The following is a 26,138-nucleotide window of genomic DNA, read 5'->3' on the forward strand; positions in this document are numbered from 1 at the left end:
CCAACAGGCTCCTAGCACTGCACTTCACAGCTGCATGCTGTCCAAGCTTGCTTCTAAGTTGACACAGAGTGGAGCCCAATAAGATGGAAGTTGCAGTAAATCTCTTTTTGAGGGCGGGGTAAACTGTGTTAAAAGACTTCTTGCAGCGCACACCTATTACCCTTCTCAGACAGGGAGGAGATTACAGAACTAAAAGGAAAAAAAGACTTCCTGGGGATTTTCTTTTACTGTCTTTTTATTGAAAGTAATGCAGCAGCTGATGTCACAGACAGTTATTTCACACAGAACATCACCAGTGCCAACCCTTTCTTGTATACCATACCAACATATAAGTTGCAGCACAACCAACAGCTTAATGTGTGTCTGCAGTTAAGTGAATGTGAATTGAATCATTGTAGATTAGCAAAAGAGCAAGGGCTCGATCATAACATGGGCTATAAGGGACAAATTTTGCAATATGAAGGGAGTCAGGTGTGTGACTGAGCAGTGGCAGATGCATGAGATATTGTTAATGCTGAGGGTGAGCGCAGGGATACATCTTGAGAAGTACATTCACAATCAGAAGACTAATTGCATTTAAAAGCATTCTGCGAGCTGGAAGAGAACCAAACACTAAACTTGTATTTTCTCTTCAAAATACAGTTGATTTTTTTCTGTAGATAAACAGAAATAAGTTGATTTAATCTATCTGGAGTCCAGCGAGCATTTATCAATTTGTACTTTATTGAAAATCATTGCTAAAATTAAAAATGGTAGAGATAAATAAACATTGTAAAGTAAGTAAGAAGCTGGCTAGCAGGGAGATAATAATGATGGAGTTCTAGGAAAGGGAGTAACAAGCCAGAAGTCTTATTTTCTCTGTGAATATGTGACAAGGGGGAATGATTTTAAACTGAGATGGGAGATTTAGGTTAGATATTAGGAGGAAGTTTTTCACTCAGAGGGTGGTGAGGCACTGGAACAGGTTGTCCAAGGAGGCTGTGGATGCCCCATTCCTGGAGGCATTCAAGGCCAGGCTGGATGTGGCTCTGGGCAGCCTGGTCTGGTGGTTGGCGACCCTGCACATAGCCGTGGGTTGAAACCAGATGATCATTGTTGTTCATTTCAACGCAGGCCATTCTATGATTCTATGATTCTAATATCCACAATATGAATTAGGATCAGGCTGTCATGCAGGAATATAATCATAGAATCATTAAGTTTGGAAAAGACCACTAAGATCATTTAGTACAACCATCGACCCATCCCCACTGTGCCCACTAAACCATACCCTCAGTACAACATCTAAAACGTTTCTTGAACACCTCCAGGGACAGTGGCTCCACCAGCTGCCTGGGGAGTCTGTTTCAATGCATTACCATAGTTTCTGAGAAGGAATTTTTCCTAATATCCAATCTGAACTTCCTCTGGAACAACTTGAGGCCGCTATCTCTCAATCCTATCACTGTTACCTGGGAGAAGAGGCTGACTCCCACCTTGCCACAACCTCCTTTCAGGTAGTTGCAGAGAGCAGTGTCTCCCTCAAGACTCCTCCAGAATGAAAAATCCTAGTTCCCTCAGGCACTCCACATAACACTTGTGCTTCAGACTCTTCACGGCTTCGTTGCCCGTCTCCAGACTCTCTACCTGGCCTCACTATCACTCTTGTAGTGAGGGGCCCAAAACTGAACACAGTACCCAAGATGCATCAGTACTCACCATGGCTGAGTACAGGGAAATGATCTGGAAAGAACTGGTTTGCCTCAAAAGCTTGGGAATTTTTCCACTTGATTTGGGAATATTTGTTGAAATTACCTGTTAGGGGAATTAAAGATCAGGAATAGGAATTTGTGCTACAAATCCATTCTCTCAAAACTGGTGGTTGTCTTGGTTTGTAGACTCTTGTAAGCCACAGTGTTATACAGTTAAAGAAAAAGGCAAAGGTCATTACTGGATAAGGTAAAGCAGGATAAGGTAGAGTAGGTCTTATAGAGATAGGGAGGAAATTATGCGAATGGACAGGGCTTTGGCTTCAGCTTATCTAGAAAAGTGTGATCACATTTCCTTTGCTCAGGAAATACGGATTTGGTCTTGAGGAGTTAATACTGTGTTCAGAAGCCAGACAGACTATTTTCAATAGATTACAAAACTGAGTTTGGTTACTCTTACCATGTGCAGGTGGAAGAGGGAGATATGATTGCTTTCCACAAATAGATCAGGGGAGTAGCCAGACAGAGATTAGGAGAATCACTCAAGCTAAAGGACAAAGAGTATCATTAAAAAACAGATATCAGCAATTTAAGAAATACATTCAGGTAAGACATTAGAGGAAGGTTTAAAACTGTCAGAGATATGAAGGCCTGGAACAAGCAGCAAAATAGTAGTAAAGGAGACAAATAAAGAGCAATGAACAGGGCTACTTCTCATAGCAGAGGGCTAAACTATGTGACCCTCTGGTATCACAGCATTTAAATGAGAAGACACATCTATAGCATCCATTGAGAACTGACACAGTGAAATAGGATTGCATGAGGTGGGAATATATAGGCAGCTTTATAGTACTACTGATACAAATTTTGGCAGTAAAGTGAAGAAGCGTCTGCTGAACAGTTCACAAGGTGTAAGTTCTGAATATAAAAGTGAAATTAGAAATAACACTGGGAATTTTGAATGAGAAAGAGAAATCTGGTTAGGATACCAAGATAAACACTTCTTCTCTTCCAGAAAGCCTGATATATTAAAGCAATGCTTACTGATATTTAAAATGAAGTTCTTACAGTATCCTACTGGGTACCATGCATAGTTGTTGTTTTTTTTTTTTTTTTAATCAAGAAGGGAAATGTAAACAAAAGAGGGTTTGACTCATCTACTCTGAAATATGCAAAATGAAACTGCAGTTGTTAGACTTAATCTCTCCTATATTGCTATATTGGTTTTTTGTTTCCGTCAGCTTTTAGTGAAGGATCATAGCCTACTACTAATCATGATGAGGCAGGAAAACACATTATCATTTTGCACCCTGAAGATGTATCCCTTGTGTATTTTTATGAACAACTATATTGCATTGAAACAACAAATAAAATACCAAGCTATTGCAAATGAATTATACTTCATGGGGTTTTAAAACTTCACATTTGAACTATTTGAATTATTTTAGACCTGCAGAATGTGAGGTTTGATTGCAATAATCTAGATGATCTCAATAATTACAAATGAGCTGAGCTCTGCGCTTCAACATATTCCACCAGATGAGACAGCACTCCTCAGCAGATACTGGCTCCTCTTTTCAGAGTGAATCTGCCACAGAAGTAAAGAATGACTTACAATAATTCACATAAAACGCTGAGAAAGATTAACTCTAGGGAGAGATACTTCCAACTACTACATCACATACTAGCCACGCTGGATGGTGTTAATGGGCCAAGAAGGAAACATCAAAGCCCTGACTCTTAACTCCTGTGTCAAAAAGGCAATCACAAGAGTGTATGATGAACAGCAGAAATTGCATTATGGGTTGTACCACACATTGACCTCAGCTGTCTGACTCTCATCCCCATCTCTGAAACCGTTGTGCACAAACAAGCAAAATGCCAAAGTTATGTACGATCTCTGTGTTTTGATATAGCTTTATAAAGGACATTTGGGCATTTTACTATGGAGACACTGGTTGTAAAACTAGTAGCTTGCAATTATAGACTGCAATGGCTTTGTTTAACTGTCAGCGTGTCTCCAGTATCCTGTGGTTTGCCAGACAGGGTTTGCATTCCAGAGATGCCAGTGAGTCACCAGCTAATTATAATATTCATAGGGCTATTTATGTTTGCCCACTAAGCCATGTGGTAGCAGGAGGAAAGTAGAGTGTCCAGACAGTTGAACATACAGAAGGAACACATTAACCAATGTCCCTCAGGGGACAGAAGTGCTCTTGTTGTGACAATGTGATGGGCATTTCACACTCCCTTAGTATTTGGCACTCTGTATTGTCCATCTCATAGTCTTCTTGGGAATCCCTCTGAGAGGTAAGCGGTGAATCCATGAATAGCTGCAGGGCTCTGTAGTGGATCACTGACTTCAGACAGTAGATAAACAGATACAGTATTCAGCAAAGGGTGCGCATGATCAGCGAACTTAAAGCTGGCTGTTCACGTAAACACTAGTAGTGCTACATAGTGCTACATCCACAATGATACAATCAAATATGCAGGACAGGATTGTAGCTGTGACTTTGATGAGAGATGGGGAAGAGAGATGGAGCTTTTCTCTGCCACACTGCAGCCAGGTTGAATATTAAGAAAAATTTAGTATTAGAATGTGTGGTAAGGCATTGAAACAGGCTGCCCAAGGAAGTGGTGGAGTCACAAATTTCAGTGCCTTTGGAGGTATTCAAGAAAAGGGTAAATGTGGCACTGAGTGACATGGTTTGGTGAGCATAGTGGTGTTGCATCAATGGTTAGATGATATCATGTTTGTCCAACCTTTTTGCTTACCTGGGCCTCAGTACAGAAAGGACACGGAGGTGCTGGAGCAGGTCCAAAGAAGGGCAACAAGGCTTGTGAAGGGCTTGGAGAATATGGCCTATGAGGAGAGACTGAAGGAACTGGGGCTTTTCAGACTGTGAAAAAGGAGGCTGAGGGGAGACCTTGTTGCTCTCTGCCAATATCTGAAAGGTGCTTACAGCGAGAGCGGGGCTGCTCTGTTCTCACTGGTGACAGGTGACAGGACGAGGGGAAATGGCCTCAAGTAGCACCAGGGTAAGTTTAGGTCGGATATCAGGAAACACTTCTTTACAGTAAGTGTTGTTAAGCTCTGGAAAAGGCTCCCCAGGGAGGTGGTTTTGTCACCATCCCTGGATGTGTTTAAAATCCATTTGAATGTGGTGCTCAGGGACATGATTTAGTGGAGGGTTGTTAGTTAAGGTAGTTTGGTTAGGTTGTGGTTGGACTCGATCTTTTCCAACCTGAGTGATTCTATGATTCCATGATTCTACGTGAAGCCAAATTGTCTTGGGCTGCATATATGTAGGCCTCTCCAAAATTCCTCCTATTTATTTCTACGGAAATTACAGCAGATGCATTGAGCAAAGTAATTCCATTTGGTAGAGCAGACTCTCAGCTAAAGAGCACTATCTTTCAACATAGGCACCACCATTAGCAATGTATTTTTGTCAGTGATGGAAAATGTTCACCGACAGAAGTGAACCACCGTAGCTGTTACCAGTGCTGAAGTGCACCACCCACTGCCTCACTGTGCTGTAATCCACTGATTGGTCTCCAGAAACATTCATAAACACTGATGAATGTCAGTGGGTGCTGCTTTTTCTGCATGGAGGAATTCAGTCACATAGCTTTGCTTCACACACATTTCCATGTCAAACAGCATGTTGTCAGATCGTCCCTCTGCTGCCATCTGTCACAGAATAACAAAATGTAATAGAATATTGGTGGGAAGGTTCAAACTCTACTTCCATACCGCCAACATCCGCCTCTGATGTTGTGGGCTTACATAGTAAAATAGGAGGCATTACTTTTGGAGCATCCTTCATAAGATAGAGATTCTGTGATTCACTTTGCTGTCACATTCACCACTCGCAAGGCAATAATAAAAAGAGGATCGATGTTGTCTTCTTCCCTCCTTCCCCTATACTTTTCCTAGGAAGTCGCCTGTATATAATTTGGAGAAGAGTAATCAGAACTTCCTTAAGTGCTAATGATCTCCATTCTCTAGGGATCTGGAAAGTGATGTGAAATCTGTTTCCTGAAAAAAAATACATCTGTCTATAACTTCTGTGTCTCCATGAGAAGTAAGTAGGGAAAATAAGAGCTGATCAGTACCTGATCAGAGTCTGACCTAGTCTGACACTGACACTGACCTAGAGTCAGTGCCTGTGAGCTGGAGAAACTTGATGGACTTTGCTGTGGGCTGGATTCGTTCTCTGAGCAGCTAGTTGGAATAAAAGTGGAGGTAATTCTAGGAAGTCCCTTTCAGTATGGCATTCCAGGAGTCTATGGACTGTTCAAGAACCAATCTCAACATTATAATTGGGAAATCACACTTAAGGGGACTTTTAGTATTGCAGAAGTCACTGAATACTTGAGTTCAAGGACATTCTAGTATGCAGTAACTCTAAGAAAATCTTGCCTACCCACACTGACACCAGTAGAACTAGGGTCAGGAATTCTCTGAATTAAACACCTAGATTTTAGGGTGTTTTTTTTCCTTCGTATATTCACAGTTGTAGCTATTACCCAACATCATGGATCTCAGTGGATTCAGTCATGTGAATGACTTGACCAATGCTAGGCATCAGATCCATGCTGGAGCAGGCAGCACTGATGATCTGCTCAGTGACAGCAGGAAACATGGAGTATAAATGGTGAAATTACCTTAGGATTTGCTACTGAAGTGAGAAAACTGGGATATCTGGTGAAAGCTGAGTGGTTCCCCTGAATGCTTTTTTCTACTCTGAGTCTCAACGTTAGCAAATTTGGCTTCTGCATTTACATAAAAGACTTAGATGGGCTAATCAAGGAAAGAAATGTGCACATAAAGTATTCAGATATCTCGATATTTAAGAAAATAGCTACCCTGAAAGGTTTTTGTGTTTTGTTTTAAACAAGTAGCATTTGCTTTCTCCCAGAAGTGAAAAGAAGGACATTTTCTTATTCCTCATATTCTTTTGGCTATAGAAAGACTATGTGTAGATTAGTAGTGTAGAGAATTGTGAAATATCTTCCAGATAGTTCTTGGTCCAGATAGTTTTAATTATTCTACTTCAGAAAGAGATTGTTGCAAAAGAAGTGACTGGAAATAATGTCTCATGGATTCATCAGTGCAGGGTTTCTGTCCATTGTGCACACATGATGGGAAGAAGGTGTAGATAAACTTTCCAGAAACTCCTCCCATACTTGGAGATAAATCAGCCTGTCTGATGTGAATGTTTTCCAATGACCTCTGTGGTTAGTTTTTGGATTACTACAGGTCTGATCTGTTTTGTACTGATTAACTGGCATAAAGTAACCACCACCTGCCTGCAGTTGTATTAGGCTTTGATCATAGCATCTAAAATTAGTGGGAGTACTTTAATTCCATGAATAACCTGCTAGTGGGATTTACCTTTAGCTCAGATAGAAGAACTGCAAGGAGAATTTATCAAGTTATGTTCTAGTAAAGTGTTTTTGCTTTGGTATCTTTTCTCACCCTGAAAAAAAATTCTAGCTTTTTGTTCAAGGAAACAGTAGGAATTGCATGAGAAACAGCATAATTTATCTGCTTATGCCAGTCTGCCACTCTCATAAATATTTATCTACTATCTCATAGAGTTGTAGAGTTGAAGAATCCTCTTGAGACCATTGTGCTGTCAGCAAAATCTTTATTCAAAGAAGTGTGGAACCCACCACTCCTCAAGGGGTGATGGTAGTTAGTCTATTTTGTGGCTTTCCAGAGGAAAACATGGCATCTTAGCTCCCAAGAAACTCAAAGGAGGGCTTCAAAATAGAGGAACTAACTAAAATCAGAACCTACTACAAATAGTCTTGGTAGGTTCAGCTGATGCAAGCCTATCAGGCATATACAAGGACATCAAAGGAGTAATGAACCCGTTTAATCTTGTAAATCACTGGAGCAGGAAAGGAGCTCAAAGAGACCCTGTGGCAGTAAGCCAGATGTCCATCAATGGGAAAATGGGGAATGACTTCAACATAGAAAAGCCTGCAGTAATGAAGCAAAGAGTTCAGTGTCAAAACCAGCTTTCAGTGTCGTTCAATATGCCACTTGCAACTGTCTGAAAACTGAGAGGCAAACTGATTAGGAAGAAAGAGTGAACTGATGTAGATAAACACAACAGTGCATCAGATAAAGTGGCATGATATTAACATGAGATCTGGTGTACAAATGTGCTGTTCTAGAGGCTGCTGCTGTAGATGTGTATTTATTTCCTGTTTTTACAACAGGCTGCAGGTTAGATTACAGCATCCCTTTTCTCTCACCGTGTGTGTCTGTGATTGTTTATTCACATACTTGCCTATTGGCTTTGACCTCTTTCTCGTGTTCTCTCTCATGTTCTCTTTAGTCTCATTTTCTTATTCATTTTTCATCTTATCTTTCCTGAAGAGTTATCTTTCTTTTCCTGTGTGAAAGTATGAAGTGATTATTTCTATAGGCTAATGTTTGCAGTACAGAGTAGCTCTGTAGTTCAACCTGGTGACCTCCAGCTCACCTGCCTCTCTGTCTCCCCATGCTTGCTACATTTTGGAATATAACTATGTGATATCCCTCATGCAATGATCCTGCTTCTGTTAATCCAAACATGGACTGATGCTCGAGCTGAGGTCAATTTCATTTTGGCACCTGCATGAGACTGTTGTGGCTTGCAGCTGCTTTGCTGGGGCCAAGAAAACAAATCAGGATCACTAAACTAACAGCCTGAATGGTGGCAACATGTATCGTGGTACTTCTGCCTTATTATGGTTATAAAACAGAGACCATCTAGAACATCCTCTTGGCCACCTTATGGAGTAAACACGTAGAAGATACAAAGATTACTGGAAGATAGTTTCTTCATGCTGTAAGAGCTGTTCCTTGTTCTTCAACAGAGACTTGTTATTAGCTTACACTCTTACCTTCTCTCCTCAGTGAAACCATAGAGCAAGTCCAGTGAATCTTGTGGGAGGAAAGTCAGGCCATCATGAAGTGCTGCTTGAATTTCAACTGTAACATCTGTGGAAACAAAGAGCAAATGGTTAATATCAAGAACTTCTTTAGAACACTCCTGAGGCCCTTTAATCTATAGGCTTTGGAGAATGTCATCGTTCCAAAATTCCCCTACAATCTGCTAGTAATTTATAGTAAATTAATTTTTAATGACTTATGCAACACATTTGCTCACTGCACTACCTGATGTAGGCCTTATGGAAAGCAAGTAAATCTCTTTGGTTTGTTCCTCCAGAGATGCAGACCTTGATATTTTGGAAATAAGTCAGATAACAGCTGCTGTATCTTGATGCTGAATTAAACTCTCGAGTGCTGGATGTGAGATGAAATATCTATGCAGAATATAAGGTTCTGCTTTCTCTGTCTTTGCTAGAACTATGGTGAACTATGTGGTAATAAAACAGTGCAAAAATAATTCTTAACCATTGAAAATCTTTGGAGAGAGAGAGAGCCAGAAAAGCTGTCCAGGAGAAGACTTGCTCTCCACCCCCTTTTCACAATCATTTATAATGAGGAAGGTCATAACAGCACCTGAACATCCTCTTCAGTCTATAATACCACAAGAAAGCAGTTGATTCCTGTTTGCTCCACAGGGATGCTGGGACAATGTGAAGATCTAGCATCTGCTTGCTCTGATGTTGACCCTTGTAGTGCCAATCAACAGAAATAACTGGTCATTGAAGAAGAGGAAAAGGCCCTTCTGACTACATCCTTGTCAGCATGTCATAAAGACCAGCACCTTGAAGGGTGCTGAAGTAAACTTTGTGAAATTCAACAAGGCCAAGTACAAGGTTGGATAGGGCTATGGGCAACTTTGTCTATTGGACGTTGTTCCTGCCCATGGCAAGGAGGTTGGAACTAGATGATCATTAAGGTTTGTTCCAACTCAAAGCATTCTGTGATTCTGTGGTAACATCAGTGCACAACGTCACCTCTTGTTGCAATGTGATTAGGGCAGTGACATACTGCCCTAACGGATATGGATAATTTCACCATAGTAGAAGAGCCTTGGAGACAGAGGATTCTGTCAGCTCCTAAAAATATCTCTAATTACCTGAGATTTTTTTAGCTCTTGCCAGAATTTACTTTCCTGTGAAGGAAAGAATGTCAGAATAGAAAAAAAAAAAAAAAAGCTGTAGCAGATAAAGGCTGCTATTATAACAGTAGCAACACATGTACAGTAAAGTAGTAGGTTTCCCCCGCAGTGTTTTGAAACTTACTTCTGTCCCAGCCAAAAACTGAGACACATCTTGTCTGTCCAGAAAGAACTGTTCTCAGCCTAGGACATTCTGGAAGGTAAGCATGCCAAGGGTTTAGACGTAGTAGAAGAGAAATCATACCTCTCAATTGCACTCTGATTTCAAGTAGATAATTGCAAGACATAGCTGGCTAAGAGAACTGCTGAACTTCAGAGTATGAGAATATTTTTTCTTCTTTTTTTTCTTCTTTTTTTTCCTTCTTTTTTCCTCTCTACCTCTCCCTCTCCTTCTCCCTCACCCTCTCCCTTTTTCCTTTTCCATTTTCCTTTTCTGTTTTGTGCTAACAAAAACAGGGGCACTGATTGTGGTAATAGTCTTTCAGACCATACTGGAGAAATTGAATGGTATGTGTTCAGGGTGTAGCGAGCATGCAAGTTCTTCCTTGTGAGCATAAGCAAACCATGGAAGCTTAACTTACAAGAATGCAGAAATGTTAGGGAAGAAAATTGATAAGATCTTGTATTTGATGAAAGGCTCCCAGGTGACACTCTTTTTTCTAGGCATTTATACGCTTCTCTAATCTACCATAAAGTTTACCGCCATTGACCTCCAGCTATTAAAAGTAATGTGCTATTTTATCACAAGCAATACAGATTGCCATTTTCAGAAGTCTCAGAGAAACAGTAGCTGACGACAATCTCTCTTGACCTTGGCAATTGTTGATACACTACTAGTACGCTGACAAAGTTGAAAATTCAGCTGAGAGTTTAATCAAGACTGGTGTATTCCTTTTTCATCTGCTTTCAACTTATTCCTCTGGGGTGTCTCGCCAATTTGACAAAGAAATGACAGTCAACCCCCTGGCTTTCCCTGTGAGTGTTATCTTGAGTTCCTTGGGAGAAACAAGACTTTTCTTTGAAAGCTTCTTTGGACAGAAGTCCTACTTTAAGAAAGCTTTCCAAATGTGCACACTGCTGTGTTTCTGGCCATTAAAACTTCTTGTTCCTCTGATTTTCTGGATTTGGATATTGTTTTTTCTGATATATATATATATATATCAGAAAAAATTATATACATATATATAAAAAATATAAATAAATATATATTTATATATATATAATTTTGGTTTTCCCCTGAAGATGAGAAAACCTCAGCACTCACACTAGTTTCCACTGTATTATCAATATCAGATCTGTAGTGGAGTGAGACAGAAATCAAATTCATTCTTAAGGCAACAGACCATGTTCCCTTTAGTCTGATCTTGAAATAATTATCTTGAAAAAAGATATTGTGGAACCTCTAGACAGAGCTGTTTGATCATCCTCTGATCATGCCTTAGAGTATGGCAGAATGCAGTGTGAGCATCCTTCCTGCGAAAAAGAATCTGCTGAATGTTATGATTAAACCATGTCCAGTGCCAAGTTTTACCAATATTACCCTGCAACAGGTAGCCTACTTTCTGATTTTGGAAAAACTCACTTCTTCCTGTAAGGAGTTACTACTTGCAAGTAAAGAAACATTCAGCTGATTTGATCAGTAGAGCAGTGCATAAGAAATTGCTTTTCCAGCAAAGTATGATGTTAGGAATTTGAGCTTCTCTTCTAGGTCATTGTTTTAACATTGATGGAGTAGGGTATACTGCTTTTAGGGAGAGATAATCAGGTTAGAGGTTTTCATTGGCCCCATATTGTTTTAGTAGCTAGAATGAAGTAGGAAGCTTGTGATCAAAGAGTGTTATTCATCTTACTAAGTGTCATATTTATGGCATTAATGATTAAATTGTTTATAAAGCAACCGGGAAATTACACCTGTCCTTTTGTACAAAAAGTACCCTTTAAATCAAAGCACCTGAGAACAGGAAAGTCCCACCCTTTCATCCTGTACATGGTGCACTGACTGGGTTACAGTAGCTTTGTTCTTGCTAAGTAGCTGTGTTCCTTCCATTTCACGTTTGGAGGGGACTGGAAAGCAATGTATTGCATCTAATTTTACCTGTAGCCCTCAGTCAGCATTTAGTTTGTGTCTTCTAACCATAGCCCAGCCCTTGAAGTCCTGTCTTCCCAGATTTGGCTAAAGAGAGTTGAGGACGTGTGAAAGCCAGTACTTGAAGGGAGCTTATAAATGGAAGGGAGACTGACATTTTACATGGTGAAAAGACAAGGGGGAATGGTTTTAAACTAAAAGAGGGGAGATTTAGATTAGATTTTAGGTGGAATTTTTTTTACTTACAAGGTAGTGGGGCACTGGAACATGTTACCCAGAGAAGTTGTGGATGCCTCATCCCTGGAGGGATTCAAAACCAGGTCGGCTGGGGCCCTGGGCAGCCTGATCTGGTGTCTGGCAACTGTCCCATGTCAGAGGGTTGGAATTAGATGATCTTTGAGGTTTCTTCCAACCCAAGCCATTCTATGATCCTATGATTCTATGCTTTTTTTATTTAAATCCAGGAGCGACTCCATTCAGTGCCACTTACTGGCACTGACAATGTGCTCCCTCCTTGATGGTAGAAAAGTGAGGTACAGCCCAAATTTCTACTGTCACTCCAGTGCAGAATTAAAGTACAACAAACTAAATGGGCAGTGACTGGGGAAAGTTTAAGTGAACTCTTTTTAATGCTCAGCCAGGTAATGCCAGATGTAAACTCCTGTTCAAGTATTGGAGAAGTGGTTACATCATCACTTATTTCTTATCTTAACACTGGTATTCAGTACTAAATTGAAAAGATCACACTCTGTCCTTCACAATCTTAGTCCCAATCCTAAAGTCAACAAGGGAATGATTTAATCCCAAGTGCTTCTAGACATTTGAAATAAATAACAAATGAAATTAATATAAATGCTATATGTATTTTCTTTTTCTGCTAGAATAATCTTAGAGATAACTTTCAAGCACATACTTGTTTGGAACTCTCCTTCATAGAATCATAGAATCACCAAGGTTGGAAAAGATGTCTAAGATCATCCAGTCCAACAGTCCACCTGTCACCAATATTTCCCACTAAACCAACATCTGAATGTTTCTTGAACATCTCTAGGGACTATCTTCCTTCTGGTTTTAATTGGGCAATCTATCCTGACTAATTTCTCAACTCAATTGACGATATTCAGGGTTTATTTCTTTCTTCTTCCACTTAGAAATAGGATGGTACCTCTTTAAGGAGATACTATAAATGGTCAGGATAGCAAGCTTGTAATTATATTATTCTGAATTTAAAAATCTGAAACATTTATTCAATCCTGAATGCAAATCAGACAATATTAATGTAAGTTGTATGTAATCATTTAACATTTTTTCCTCTCGACTTCTGCCTCATTCATTGTAAAAATGGATAGCCTATGAGTGGGATATATCATAACTCATTTCAGTAGTCTTAAAATGATAGTATAGGTCTCCTCTATGGTGAATGTAAGAAGGTAGGGACTACCAAATAGACATTGAACTTGTCTTTAGATAGGTCTAAGACAGGTGAGTCATCTTCGTAGAAACTCTTAGATTTCTCTGCTGACTCATAAGGGTATTGAAGCAACCTGCATACATCACGTCTCATTTCCAGACAGCTGAAATTAGATGAGGTGCATCTTACCCTCAATAGACACTTCTTTCTTTAGTGTATGGTCACATATTCTGTAATGCTATTGAAATCCTTGAGATAATGGATGTTTGAAGTGTTTATTACTTTGTGAGCTTTGGTTGACAATGAAGAGAGTGAGTCTCATCTCACTAGCTATAGACCTTTACTAGCTGAGGTTTAGCATGCAGACTGTGCATCTTAAACTCTCTTTATGTCAATGGAAAGAAACAAGCACTGTTAGTATCTGTTTTATTATGAGATGAATCTTTCCCTATGAGCACCTCTATTCAACTGTTTGCCTAACTGGATGAGAATCTGTGTTATTGCACTGTCTAGAGAGCTGAATTTTATCTAGATAAATTATATGTGAAGTGCTCTGTGATCATGGGCTTGTATCATATTTCTCTCCAAGGAAAGTAGAGATAATATCTGAATTGAACACACAGCAGTCATGGCGTGATAAAGACGAGCATTTGCTGGTTTTGGGTGCTCTCTGACACATGTAGGGACTTTTCCATGAAACTACATGGCACTTTAAATTTTGGAAAAAAAAGCTCTTATTCATTTATTTATTAAAAGTTTGTCCAAAAAAAAAATCGAAATTCCCTGAATTTCCCTTACAAGAAAAATTTTAATCTCTCACGTGTTGCGATTCTGGGCTATCATAAATAAAATGCAATTAAAGAAAAACCCCCTGCTCTCTTTTTTAAACAGCAGCCTGATCAATATCCTGTATTTACACTTATGTTATGTTCAGGGTTTGACCTGATGGATTCGTTCAGTGTGAAACAGATCTTTGGAATGAAAGAAAATGGAATTCAAAGCTCTTATGTACGACTTGGAAGTTTCCCTGTTGTTCAGAAAACTGAGTGAGTACCTTGGTCTTTCACTTTATTTTCATCCGAGTCTCTGATTTCCATTGTTTGGTTCCTCTAGTTGAATCATAAGGCAAATATCTGGTACCTATACGCTCTTTCAGTGCTGCTGGCACAGAATTTGTGACAGATGCTTGAGATCCTCTATAGCCACATGAGGCTCTACCCTTATAGAGAATGAACTAGTTTCTGGGTATTGGGAATGGTTGTTAGGAGCAACATTAAGAAATTCACAAAAGAACTTAAAGCTTAGTAAAGTGAATCTAAAGGAAATGTTTGGTAGCTTTCCCACTGAGATAGGGGATCATAAACTCATCCAGGCTGGAAAAGATCTTCAAGATTATCAACTCAAACTATCTTAAGCTGGATTTGCAGCTTGTGCTTCTCCAAAGACCTGTGTCTTCTACTTCATGGATACAGTTGGTGATGGGGATCTGGTCTGCATGTTGGTCTAAGGTTTTTTCACTGTTGGCATCAAGAACAGAGTAGGAGATGCGAGTCATGACCTGGGACTCTGCCTCCCAGGGGTTCTTGTATCTTCTACACCCTGGGCACAGCTGGAGTTTCAGCTCCTGATCTGAATCTTCACAAGGTAGAGATCTGCCACATAATATGGAGAGGGCAACGATCTCATTGGGATCGCAGAGATGAGGTAGCATACCCCACCCACCATGGCTGGACATGGGTTCTTCAGGAGGGCCAGGCTGGGACAGTGAAGAAGGGGAGTTTCACTGTGTGTGAGGGTAACAGAAATGCATGGGGCTCTGCCTTGGGATAGGGGAGGAGCCTGCTGAGAGTTTATTATCTTTGATGTAAGGCTTATTTTGAACATACTGTTTTAAGTAGGAAAAGTAAAAACAAGTTTTAAGAAAAAAATCTTAGAGGAGTTTGGTAGTATCTAGGATGTACCAAGCTGTTTGAACAAACTCTATGCATTTGGAAGAAACTCCTCCTACCAGTTGCTCATCTGTCAATTAACTATACATGTAAGGTGAAAATTAACTCCAAAGTTAAGATAATGCCAAAGTAATACAGTGTCTAGCAGTTCTGACCATAGAGAACTGCAGTTCAGGCATCCTTGAACATTATTGAACATGTCTATAGCCTATTTTTGGTTTTTATTTTTATTTTTGGTATCTGAGTCCTGTTGAGACAATGTAAAATACTCTATAAGCTCACTTGTGCCTCAGTACTTCAAATGTTAGTAAATAATTTACTTCATAATCTGAATGTCATTTATGTAGCTGTAGTATCTCTTCTAAAAGTTGTCTTCTACAAGCTACCAAAGTAACTCCCTTCACTGAAAATTCTATAACACTGGTGAGTCTCTTGGTGCAAGTGTGTATTCTGCTGAAAGCTTTAGTTCAGAATACATTAATATATTTGTTAATAGCAAGAGACCAGTTCATGGTAGATGTTTTCAGTTAGCTAATAACGTTTTCGGTCTTCTAAAAGAATAAGCAATTTTTAATCCTCTGTCACCGTCAATTCAGTCCTTAGAGCCTTTTATAATCTGAGGCTGTCAGCTTTGTCATAGGCTATCAGGATGGTTTCTCTTCAGGTTGTCATCTCAGTCCTGCTAGCAGTAGCCTTGGGAAGAGTGAGTGCCTAATTTCACCGAGTAACCACAAGACGTAGATTGAATTGAATTGTCATCATTAACATCCTTGCAATAAATTTCACTGAGCTAGTTTGAACTTCAGCTTAAAAAATCAATGGGAATTATTTTCCTTTTTATGTAGAAAAGCTATTGATTTTTTTTTTTTTCTTTTTCCGGTCTTGGCTCTTTTACTCAGTTCATTGCATCTTTAGATTGTCCTGTGACTTGCATTTGTTTCGTTTCACAACATTTTTTCATCCTGTAGCCCACCTAGATTGATTTTCCCTTCTCTCCTTTAACTGCTCTCCTTCTTTCTACATTTAAACATAGAGTCTTGAAAAAAATTTAAGTACAAATATACTGTATTGAAAGGCAAACTCTTTACTCTGAAGTCCTTAAATGATATCAAGTCTCAGGGTAAGTAAATTCAAACTCATCATCTGGGAGAAGGCTGGTAAACTCAGACACCTTGGTCTTGACAGGGAGTATAAATATTACATGTGTGTAGAAAGGGGAATAAATCAATTTTTAGGCTCATTGAAGTTTCTGGGTAGCATCCTTTCTTGCTGTGGCTTCTAACAGCAAGTGATAGCATGTTTGCTATTACAAGAGGGAGTTATCGCCAGGACCACGCAGAAAGAAGCTCATGAAGTAGGGCAGTTCAGATTCTGATTAAGAAATTCTGGTAGTGATGATCCACTGATATGAGGCTCTGGGAAACAGAAATTATACAATCCTTGGGGGTATAAGCAGAAATGATCAAACACTTAACAGTTAACTGTCTCCAGCATGGGGAACTCCATCACTACTGTGAGGATGCTGTGTTCAGTCTTTGTGTCCACAGTTCAGCAGATAAGAATGGAGTGAATGGAATGTTAAAGAGGAAACAAGTCTAATAGTGAGAAACTGAGGAAGCACAGTGTAGTAAGATAAAATTAAGATGTTAATAACTGAAGTGATCACCATCTGTAAGAACCTTTGGGGAATCAAAGTTTAGTGAAGGGTCTTTAGAGCAATGAATAATGCTAGGCTAAAAGTCAATGTCTACCTGTTAGCAGCACCAAAAATCAATGTGGAAGAAATACACACTCTTAATGAATGTATTTAAATTCTGGAACAAGTTACTATGGTTTATAGAGAGGTGTTCATCTGCATTCTTTTCAGAAATTAAGATTTAAAATACTTTGTTGTTTTTTGTTGTTGCTGATATTCTCCCAGAAAGACTGAAGAAGCAGAGACAGGCCAACCCAGTATGATGACTTTCTGCCTGCTCAGATTTCATCCGTTTATCTGTTGATGTTCCTTCTAAAATAAGTAGAATATTTTTTGTCCAGGACAATTATAAATAAAATATCCTAAATTAGTTAATCAAAATGACAAAGATTCCTGTTAAATGGTTAACTGGAACACAGAATCAAAGAATTTTTCTGTTTTCAGCCTCTCGTATTTTAACTTTCATACACCTGTGGTTTGGGAATTAAACCAAATGGATATGTAATTGCAGAAAGCATCTGCATGTTCAGTCCATTTTACTTGTTGGACATCAGGATTCTGAGATGCTACGCATAGGGTCATTGCTCACAGAAAATGAAATCTCATAAAGCTTACAGAGCTGATAACTGATAATAAGCAAAACAAAAACATCTGTCCTGTCTTGCAGATAACCTCAAGCAGTATTTAGCAACTGATAGCAACATCTCATAATTAGATACAAAATCATTAACTGAGTATTATATTTAATTCACTTTATTATCTTCTTAAAGGATCTGTATTATTTTATATAAGCCTAGTACTTCTACAAAGTGCCAGTTTAGTTGCATGTAAAATGTACTTATCTATCTTCTTGAGCCTATACCTACAAACTTTTTTCCCATTCTGTCCTCCAATTATTTCTTCTAATCCTTCCTCCTGCCCTGTATATCCCTCACTCTTCTCTTGCCTGATCTGATTCTGCTTGTCCTGGCATTTATTTATGATCTGTTTGCTCTTTCCAATTTGGAAATATTATTTTCTTCTTCAGCATGCATATGTTGTTGGATGTTGGTAGGGGCATCCTGTATCCTTACTTCAACTTTGTCTTAGTTGTCTTAGGTTTCTTCATGAGCTCTTGCCTTGGTATCATCATCAGTTCTGTATCATAGAGAAGAACATTCTACCAACAGCTGCCAAAAATTCCTGCACTTAACATGAATCCTGTTGAATGTTTCTTTGCTCTTCACTTATTTTCAAGCATAAATATATTATATTAAGAAAGGCTGAGAGAGATCAGATTCTTCTGTCTGTAGAAGAGAAGGCTCTGGAGCAGTTTCATCCATGTATATATGTACCTGATAGGATATGAAGCAAAGAAGAAAGAATTCTGAGTGGTATCCACATACAGGACAAAAAGCAATGGGAACAAATTGAAAACATGAAACTTGATCTAAACACAAGAAAAAACTTGTTTAATGAAAGTGTAGTCAAACAATGTAACACATAGGGGAGTGTCTATCCATGGAGATATTCAAAACCTTACAGGATGTAGTTCTGGACAGTTGGTTCTAGCAGACCCTGCTTGAGCAGAGGGGTTGGACTTGATTTCAATAGGTCTGTTCCATGATTCTGTGATGTATTGTTCAATACTGCATCTTCTCTACTCCTCTCTACAGCCATGTTTTTCTCTTTCACCTTCTCTTCCAAAGACAGCTGGCAGGCTTGGTCTGTGACCTATCACAAAATTTCTTGTGATCTGGAAACCTCTGCTTATTTTCTTTCTTTCTTTCTTCATCTTCCACTTCTGCCATCCTAACAACCTTAAGTTGTCTGATGTGTGTGGAAATGAAATGGCTTTCTGGAGCCTTATTTCACAGGCTCTAGGGAAATTGACTGTTAGTGATTTTTAGCTGCTGTGAAAAGGGTTGAATTTTCAGCTGTGTCTTTTTCTTATCAACTGCACGCACCCTATTAGTAACCATTACATTCAATGTCTAAAATGACAACTGATAATCTTATTTTCTCCTTTGTATTATTTTTATAGTTGTAGGATCTCACGCTGATTGTTACAGATGCAGATTTTTATGCTAAAAAAATATATGTAAGAAGGAGACCATGTTGTGTAAGTGGGTAATGGCTAAGAGAGCCTCCTCCTTGGCCATTACCATTTTTCCTTTGTAGAAGTTGTGATTCACCTGACCTTGGAGATGAGTTAATTAGCTCCTAGACTAACCTGCAGCACCTGGGGATTCTTATGTCTTAGAGTTTTATAATAAGTTATTCTGCAATCCATCTTGTTGTCAGAGTTATAGACCAAGGAACTGGCAGAGAGCTCCCTTGTAGGTACCAGACATCCAGCAAAGCTCCATAATATGGATCATCAGCTCAGTTCAGCCTGAATAAAAGAAGGAAATAAAACATTTCTGAGGACAGCAGTTCCTACGTAAATTTGAGCTTCTAGATGGAGATGACTTTTTAGTGAGGAAAGAAATGAAAAGAGATGTTGATATTTATGCAGTAATGCATCTCTGTAAAAGATGCAGGGATCAGGGACTTCAGAAACAGTTTTTTATCGTATCTTCAGAGCAATGAGAGTGTTTTCAGGTTTGCTTTTGGCAGGAATCCCTTCTCTGGCTTCTGCTTGCACTCAGTTCTTCAACACCTTTAAAAATCAGCTGAGGGTGACTGCGAAAAACTCAGTATAGTCTTCTATCACTTTAAATCTACTCAATGGACTATTTGTCAGCCACAGTGTGATGAAGTGTGGCTGGACTTATGAAGATGTTTAGGTGCCTAACTCTGCGGGCATTAAGCATCTGAAAACTTTTTCTGAATCTAGCTTTCATCGTGATATTCATGTTCCTAGCTCAGAGGTATCCAGAGAGACTGAGCACGGAGGCCAGCCACCAGATTTGCTTGCAGACTGCCAGGCTCACTATGCTATCAATACAATGGGTTAAACCCAACCATATGTTTGTATAACTACTCCCTTAGCAAAGTAGTAGTGCCACAGTTAGAGTCACTACAGATGAGTAAGTCAATAGGACGACCTGTGCCCAAAATACAAATCAGGTTCCTAAAGGGCTGGGTTGGCTCACTAAATCCAGTTATGATGGTGAAGGTAGGTGTAAGGAGTGAGTGAGGAAAGTGCATTAGACACAAATTTTGAAATAGAATTTTAGGAGTTGAGCCACAGGGAAGTCTCCCCACTAACAGCGCTCTTACTTAGAAATGTTCAAGAGGATGCATTGATAAAAAATGCTTTTTCAACTATCAGCATTGCTGCCTTGTGAAGTTTCTTGAAGGGGGGGAAGGAAAACAGCCCAATCTGTCAGTTGTAGTAAAAGCCAAGACATGCCTCCTCTTCTCTGACAAGCATAGAGACAGAAAGTGTACAAAGCCATTTGACAAGAAACTTGTACTAAGACAGGTCAGCAGTGGAAGAGATCTGGATGGGTGCCCTTTTGAGAAGGCTGATGTGACCAACTTGATTCCCTCCTGCCAAGAATTCCCTAGTCCTTCTTGGTGGCTCTCAGTGCCCCAGTCACACCAGTGTTATTCACCATAGCATCTCTGCCAACAGAGTGACGTCTGACTGGCTTCTTTTTTCAGCCCAAAGAGAGGAAATCTCAAGTTATTTTGCGTGCCTTCAGGGAGGTGGATGCTGGCATGTTGATGTATCAGGGAGGTATGGCTTGTGAATAGCTGCTACTGAGTACTGAGACAGCCTTGTCAACTCTCCAAAGGGAAGGAGCTGGTGGTAAAAATGAGCTGGTGGTAAACGAGCTGGTGGGAGCCTGGCTCAGTTTTCTCTTGTGATGGAAAGCCTCAGACAGTTTCTATGTCCTCAGTGGGAAGACCAGCTTATAGTGGTGTACAGTCTCCATGGGCTTTTTAAACAGCAAAAATTACAGTACTGGAAGAAGCCACCGTAATACTTGTTCTGAATTTTTAACTTGGCTAAAATGTAGGAAATTCAAAGCACAGATTAAAAGATGATTGAACATTGTGGCTTTCATCATTTGCTGTAATTGTAAAACACAACATTTTGGAAATTTTGAGTATGAGATTTTTGCTTTCAACTTCGGTAACAGCTTCTAGTTGAGCATGCCTTCGGATTAACTGTGAAGTATTCCTTAAGAGAATCACTTTTCAGTGTTTTCCTCTTTATTAACTGCTGCTGTTGCCTTTGTTTTCTAATGAGTGCTTATGCCTGTCTGCTCAGATGTCCAGAAGCAAAGGTATGATATTTAGGAAGGACCTATTTAGGACTAATCAGAGGAGCAGGCTGGCTTGGGCATTACAAACAATGAAGTTAACTGGAAGTATTCAACTGGGAAAAAGAGATGGCTTAGAGGCAATATAAACAAATTTTATAGAATCATGAATGCGTTTACAAAAAAAAAAAGAAAAAGAAAAAGAAAAAGAAAAATAATTTGTTCATTATGTTGCCCCTTGCAAGAACTAAGCCCTAAATGAACAAAAAGAGGCTCATTATACAGTAGTAGCAGAGTAGTGTGATTACTAGCCAATGGATGTTGTGAAGTTTACTAGGCTTCAAGGGGAGACTGGAAAAGACCATACATAGGAAGTTATAAGAATAGTAACTGTAGATGTCTCTGAAATTGACCCCTGAATCACATAGAGTTGGAGGGAGGGAGAACACACTTGTTCTGTTTGTTCTCATTTGTAGATGTCCATTTACAGCTAATGACAAAAAATGGTGATACTGGGTAAATTATGCCTTCTGTCTAGTCCTGTCCTCTCGCTTATGGTATGTTCTTATGTTGGGGCTGAGTCAAACACTTCTGCTTTTTGTAAATTCAGATTTATGCATGGATGATGGAGTCAAAATGAGTAAATTGCTGCCTAAAATGATTATAAGGCTTTATTCAAGAAGGTACTGTTCTCCCAGGCCACCAGCTAAGGAAAATCTGGGGCAGACATGAGGTGTTGTGCCTGTTTTGGGGAAATATTACAATATTTGTTGCTATAACTTGGTACATTTATAGAGGATTTCAGATGTGCCTGCCCACTGCTGGATGTCTCAGATCTCCTATGCACCTGAAGAAGAATATGATTTAGTGAATGTGTGAGCTAAAGCATCAGGTGCAACTCAGCTGCTTTGACCTGGTGGATCCCATTGTGAAGTTTTCGCTGCTCTTTATTTAAGTTGAGAGCTTCTGTGTTGGAATAGAGAAGGGCTCCTCAAGGACAGAACCACATGGAGGGAACAAGCTCATGTTCATTGCTTTTCAGGCTGCCAAATACAGCAGATTTTGTGGGAGCTACGTGATATTTTTGGGAAGCAATGCTGGGATAAGCAGAGTTTTAGAAATTGTGCTCTACATTGCTATGCCTGATACATTTCTGTCTTTTTCCCTCCCCATGCCAGGGATGTATTCCCACAAGGTCTGCCTGATGAATATGCCTTTGTAACTACCTTCAAATTCCGAAAGGCTTCCAGAAAAGAAGACTGGTATATTTGGCAGATTATTGACAAGTATGGCATACCACAGGTATGAGGCCCTTTGCTGCCAGAAAGAGCAGCCTTGTTTCCTTCTGACTGCATGAATCAGCCTTCTTGCCTTAACCTCCCACTCCTTAATTTTCTGTTTTTCTTGCTGAAAAATCTTTACTTTTAATTTGAACCCTGGAGGAAGTATTGCACAGACCTTGATTGTTATTAGCATGCAAGTATATGTGTTAGTTGGAAAGAGTAGGGGAAATACAGCTCTTGAAACTGCTTTTGGGTATGTGTACAGACTGGGAGAAGAGCAGCTCTGTGGAGAAGGATGTGGAGGTAAATGAAAAGCTGGATGTTTGCTTCTTTAGGAAAGGATAGCCACACAGATATACAGCAGAACAAGAGCGCAGTGTGCTATAACAGGTTTGAGTACGTACATTCTAGATATCATCTGAAGGCATTATGGACTCTTTACTTAGGAAATAGACGTAACACTGTGCTATGAGTCTTGGCTGCTGTAGAATTTGATCCAGTAGTATTTGGCAGGTACTCTCAGGAACTTGGAAGAAAAATACTGTAACAGTGGAATAAAGGTTCACATGATCCTATGTAGCATTCTTAACAGCATGATGTAGTGTAGAGGTTCAGTTGTGCTTTGGAAGGAGGTGGTTTGGTCGAGTTGTTTGTTTTTCAATTTCATATGTTTTGCTAGAGATGGCTGAAACTTGAACTGCTTGGATGTGGAGGGAAAAAGAACTCTAGATTCTCAGTGATGTTTTCAAAAGTTCCTGAAACCGTAGCGCTAGAATTGTCCTAGAGCCTCAAGAGCCTTATTTCATGTGTCCAGTAGTGTTTGGGCCATTATAAGTCTGCTGACCTGCTTAGCTTATGGACTGCAGGCACTTCTGAGCTAGCACTCATCTGAGGGGGCATTTCCGGCCAGCATGGTGCTTGCTGCATGCATATTTTGGGTGAAGTCTGGACGTAGCCTATGTGACTTCCATCAGATACAGTTTAGTGCCAATGTTGCCAAACTGCTTCCAGCTCTGCAACTCGTTAGTGCACCGCTGCTTCCCCAGGCTCTGTGCTCTGCTCAATTCCCTGCTACTGCTACTAAGTGCTTAACTTTGTAAAAGAGAAAATCAATTTGTAAATGAACTAAAGGTATCCTGTCTCAGAAGCCTATTTTTGCCCACTCCATAAGTTGCAACATGGTGTACGCGTAGAATAGGTTGTGGGGGGAGAAAGGCAGAGATAAAAGAAAGATGGAGAGAAGCAGTGGTGAGATATTTATTCTGCAGTGTTTTAAATGGAGTGGCATTATTTAGTACAATATGAAATGGGACTTTTGTTTTCATTCATTGAAAGTGCTTTGCCCAAGAGGGGTCACTTAGGACTTTGTTTCTTGGGTGCTATACTTCTTTGATTTACACTGAAAAGAAGGCTATTGAGGCCATCTGTCTTTTACCCCTTCTAGGTTTCCTGCATGCCTAAGCATTGTCTCTTCCACTTCTAATTAACTGAATTAGACCAGGAACCAGTCTCCAACACTGTCTTTAAATTGCACTGTCTGGCTGTATCCACACTGTGCAAAACCTGGTCCTATGTCTCCTCCGAGCCTAAGGCATAATCATCATTGTTTGTTTTGGTTTTCATTTGAAAGTGTTTGAAATAACATGTAGGCAGTACAGCTCAGCAGGCTGCTTTCTTATCAGGAAATGAGGGATTTGTCCATGCCCAATTGGATGGTTGAAAGCATGTGATGGTGTCTGAATAGCAGAGTCTATTCTCATGGGAAGTACTGGAGGATTGTACAGGATCCAGAACAGGCTCAGCTTTGTCTGTAAAATTTTAGAGAGACATTCTGGACATGTGCTACTACTCAGGCATGCCCAAACATTGCCTGGGAGGTATCACAGTGTTATGGGATGAAAACATGCCAAGGAATCTGCTCACGAGTGAAGGCTATAGATGATCATAGGGTTGTGCTCAAACCTGTCTCCTGCCCAGTCTTGTTTTTTAGAACAGGTTTTAGAACCCATCCAGTTTAATGTCATACCCAAATAATATTCTCTGCGCCTTTCTTGGGCTTCTAACCTCATCCTGTATCGTCTCTGGCTTTGGAGTGTTAGTTGGCAAGTAGAAAGTAAGAAGGAGGAGACTGTGTGTCTTATTAGCAATAATACTTACATTACTTTTGTTTGTTTTCAGGTCTCAATCCGACTGGATGGAGAGAACAAAGCTGTGGAGTACAACGCTGTGGGGCTTACCAAGGATGCTGTGAGAGTGGTCTTTCGAAGTGCACGAGTCAGTGATCTTTTTGATCGCAGCTGGCACAAAATTGCCCTTAGCATTCAGTCAACAGCTGTCTCGCTGTACATAGACTGCAAGCTTGTGCAGATGCTGCCTATTGAAGATAGGGAAAATATCGACATTCAAGGAAAGACTGTGATTGGCAAACGCTTGTATGATAGTGTCCCCATTGATGTAAGTATTGAGTGTGCTGATTAGAACTAGTGTAGCGTTCAGCACTGAGCATTCAGCATGTGTCTGTGTTTTGGGGTGCTTATATTATAATTGTCTCTTTTCTTGAAGCAGCATTGCTAAAATGTGACCTGTGTTACGTAGATAAAACAGGTAGGCATCTCGTTGTGTACAAGACTTACTGCCTGCTTATGTGAGACTGCCATTATCTCGGTAAAAGGGATTAAAAATGAGAAACCCATTTCATATTTCTGACCAGTCTCAGAAAGCAATATACTTAAGATCAGAGACAAAATCATGCACAAATACTATCAAAATGAATACTGAGCTACCCATATGAGGGTGTTTTTTTGTCCAGTCTGGCATTATGAAAATTTCCACCTGTGACAGCAAGAGAGGAGTGAAAAAAGGAAGCCTGTTAACTCAGTTGAGTCACAATATAGTCTCAGTTTCTTGGAAAATAAACCTGGTATTAATGTCTCTTTCTCCAATTGAACTTGAGACCTGCACATTGGATCTGACTGCTGGGTAGCTGTGTTAACCTGGTGTAACTTAAACATGATTGTTTGGTGGTTTGAGACTTAGGTAATCTTTCTAAGCTGCACAAGAAGGATGGAATGTGCTTATTAAATGTGCTAATAACATTTCTCATGCTGGGGTAAATAGTCAGAAGGCACAAGGCGCAACAGGAGAAGAACAAAACTTATGTCTAGATGACATTCTAGGAAGTAGGTGGGCAGAATATGTTTTCTCAGACAAGAATATGTTTTCTTCAGACAAAGAAATTAGCAGACCTTCTTATTTGTATTATAAGCTGCTTAAAGTTTTAATAGGCATATCAAGCTCATTAACACAGCACTCTTGGAGAATGCTGAGATACTGGTCCATTATTGATGGAGGGAGATTGGCTACAGAGCCACAGAATCATTATGAATTTAGCTCTATCTGGATTTTATTTGTATTCCTCTGCATTGTACATATCCAAACAAAAGGACATGCATTCTTTAATAATTCAATGTCTCTGAGACTTGCCTCACTTTGCCTTCCAGTTTGATCTTCAGCGGATGGTTATTTACTGTGATTCTCGGCATGCTGAGTTGGAGACCTGCTGTGACATTCCTTCAGGACCAGTAAGCTTCTTTTTGTCATTAATTTATTTTCATATGAACACTCTTTGTTGAAATCTATTACACAAACCAGGAGATATATGACAGTGTGGTATTATCATTTTTATAAGGATGGTGAATCAGACCTAGCTATATAACTGGTAATTTAGCAGTGC

The 26,138-nt window shown here is 39.7% G+C and overlaps 1 protein-coding gene across 1 annotated transcript in view; it reads left to right on the forward strand.

The window, feature by feature from the left end:
- Window positions 1-26,138, forward strand: part of COL22A1 (collagen type XXII alpha 1 chain) — a 211,400-nt gene that overhangs the window by 55,087 nt on the left and 130,175 nt on the right. Inside the window, exons 5-8 of the mRNA XM_042808661.1 lie at window positions 14,216-14,327; window positions 22,301-22,424; window positions 24,584-24,859; window positions 25,906-25,986. Of these exons, the coding sequence (XP_042664595.1) occupies window positions 14,216-14,327; window positions 22,301-22,424; window positions 24,584-24,859; window positions 25,906-25,986 (593 nt within the window). The remainder of the gene's footprint in view (window positions 1-14,215; window positions 14,328-22,300; window positions 22,425-24,583; window positions 24,860-25,905; window positions 25,987-26,138) is intronic.

This window comes from Centrocercus urophasianus, unplaced genomic scaffold (genome assembly GCF_019232065.1).
Source record: "Centrocercus urophasianus isolate 14NV4802_14NV808 unplaced genomic scaffold, USGS_Curo_1.0 seq_11, whole genome shotgun sequence".
NCBI classification, from domain to species: domain Eukaryota; kingdom Metazoa; phylum Chordata; class Aves; order Galliformes; family Phasianidae; genus Centrocercus; species Centrocercus urophasianus.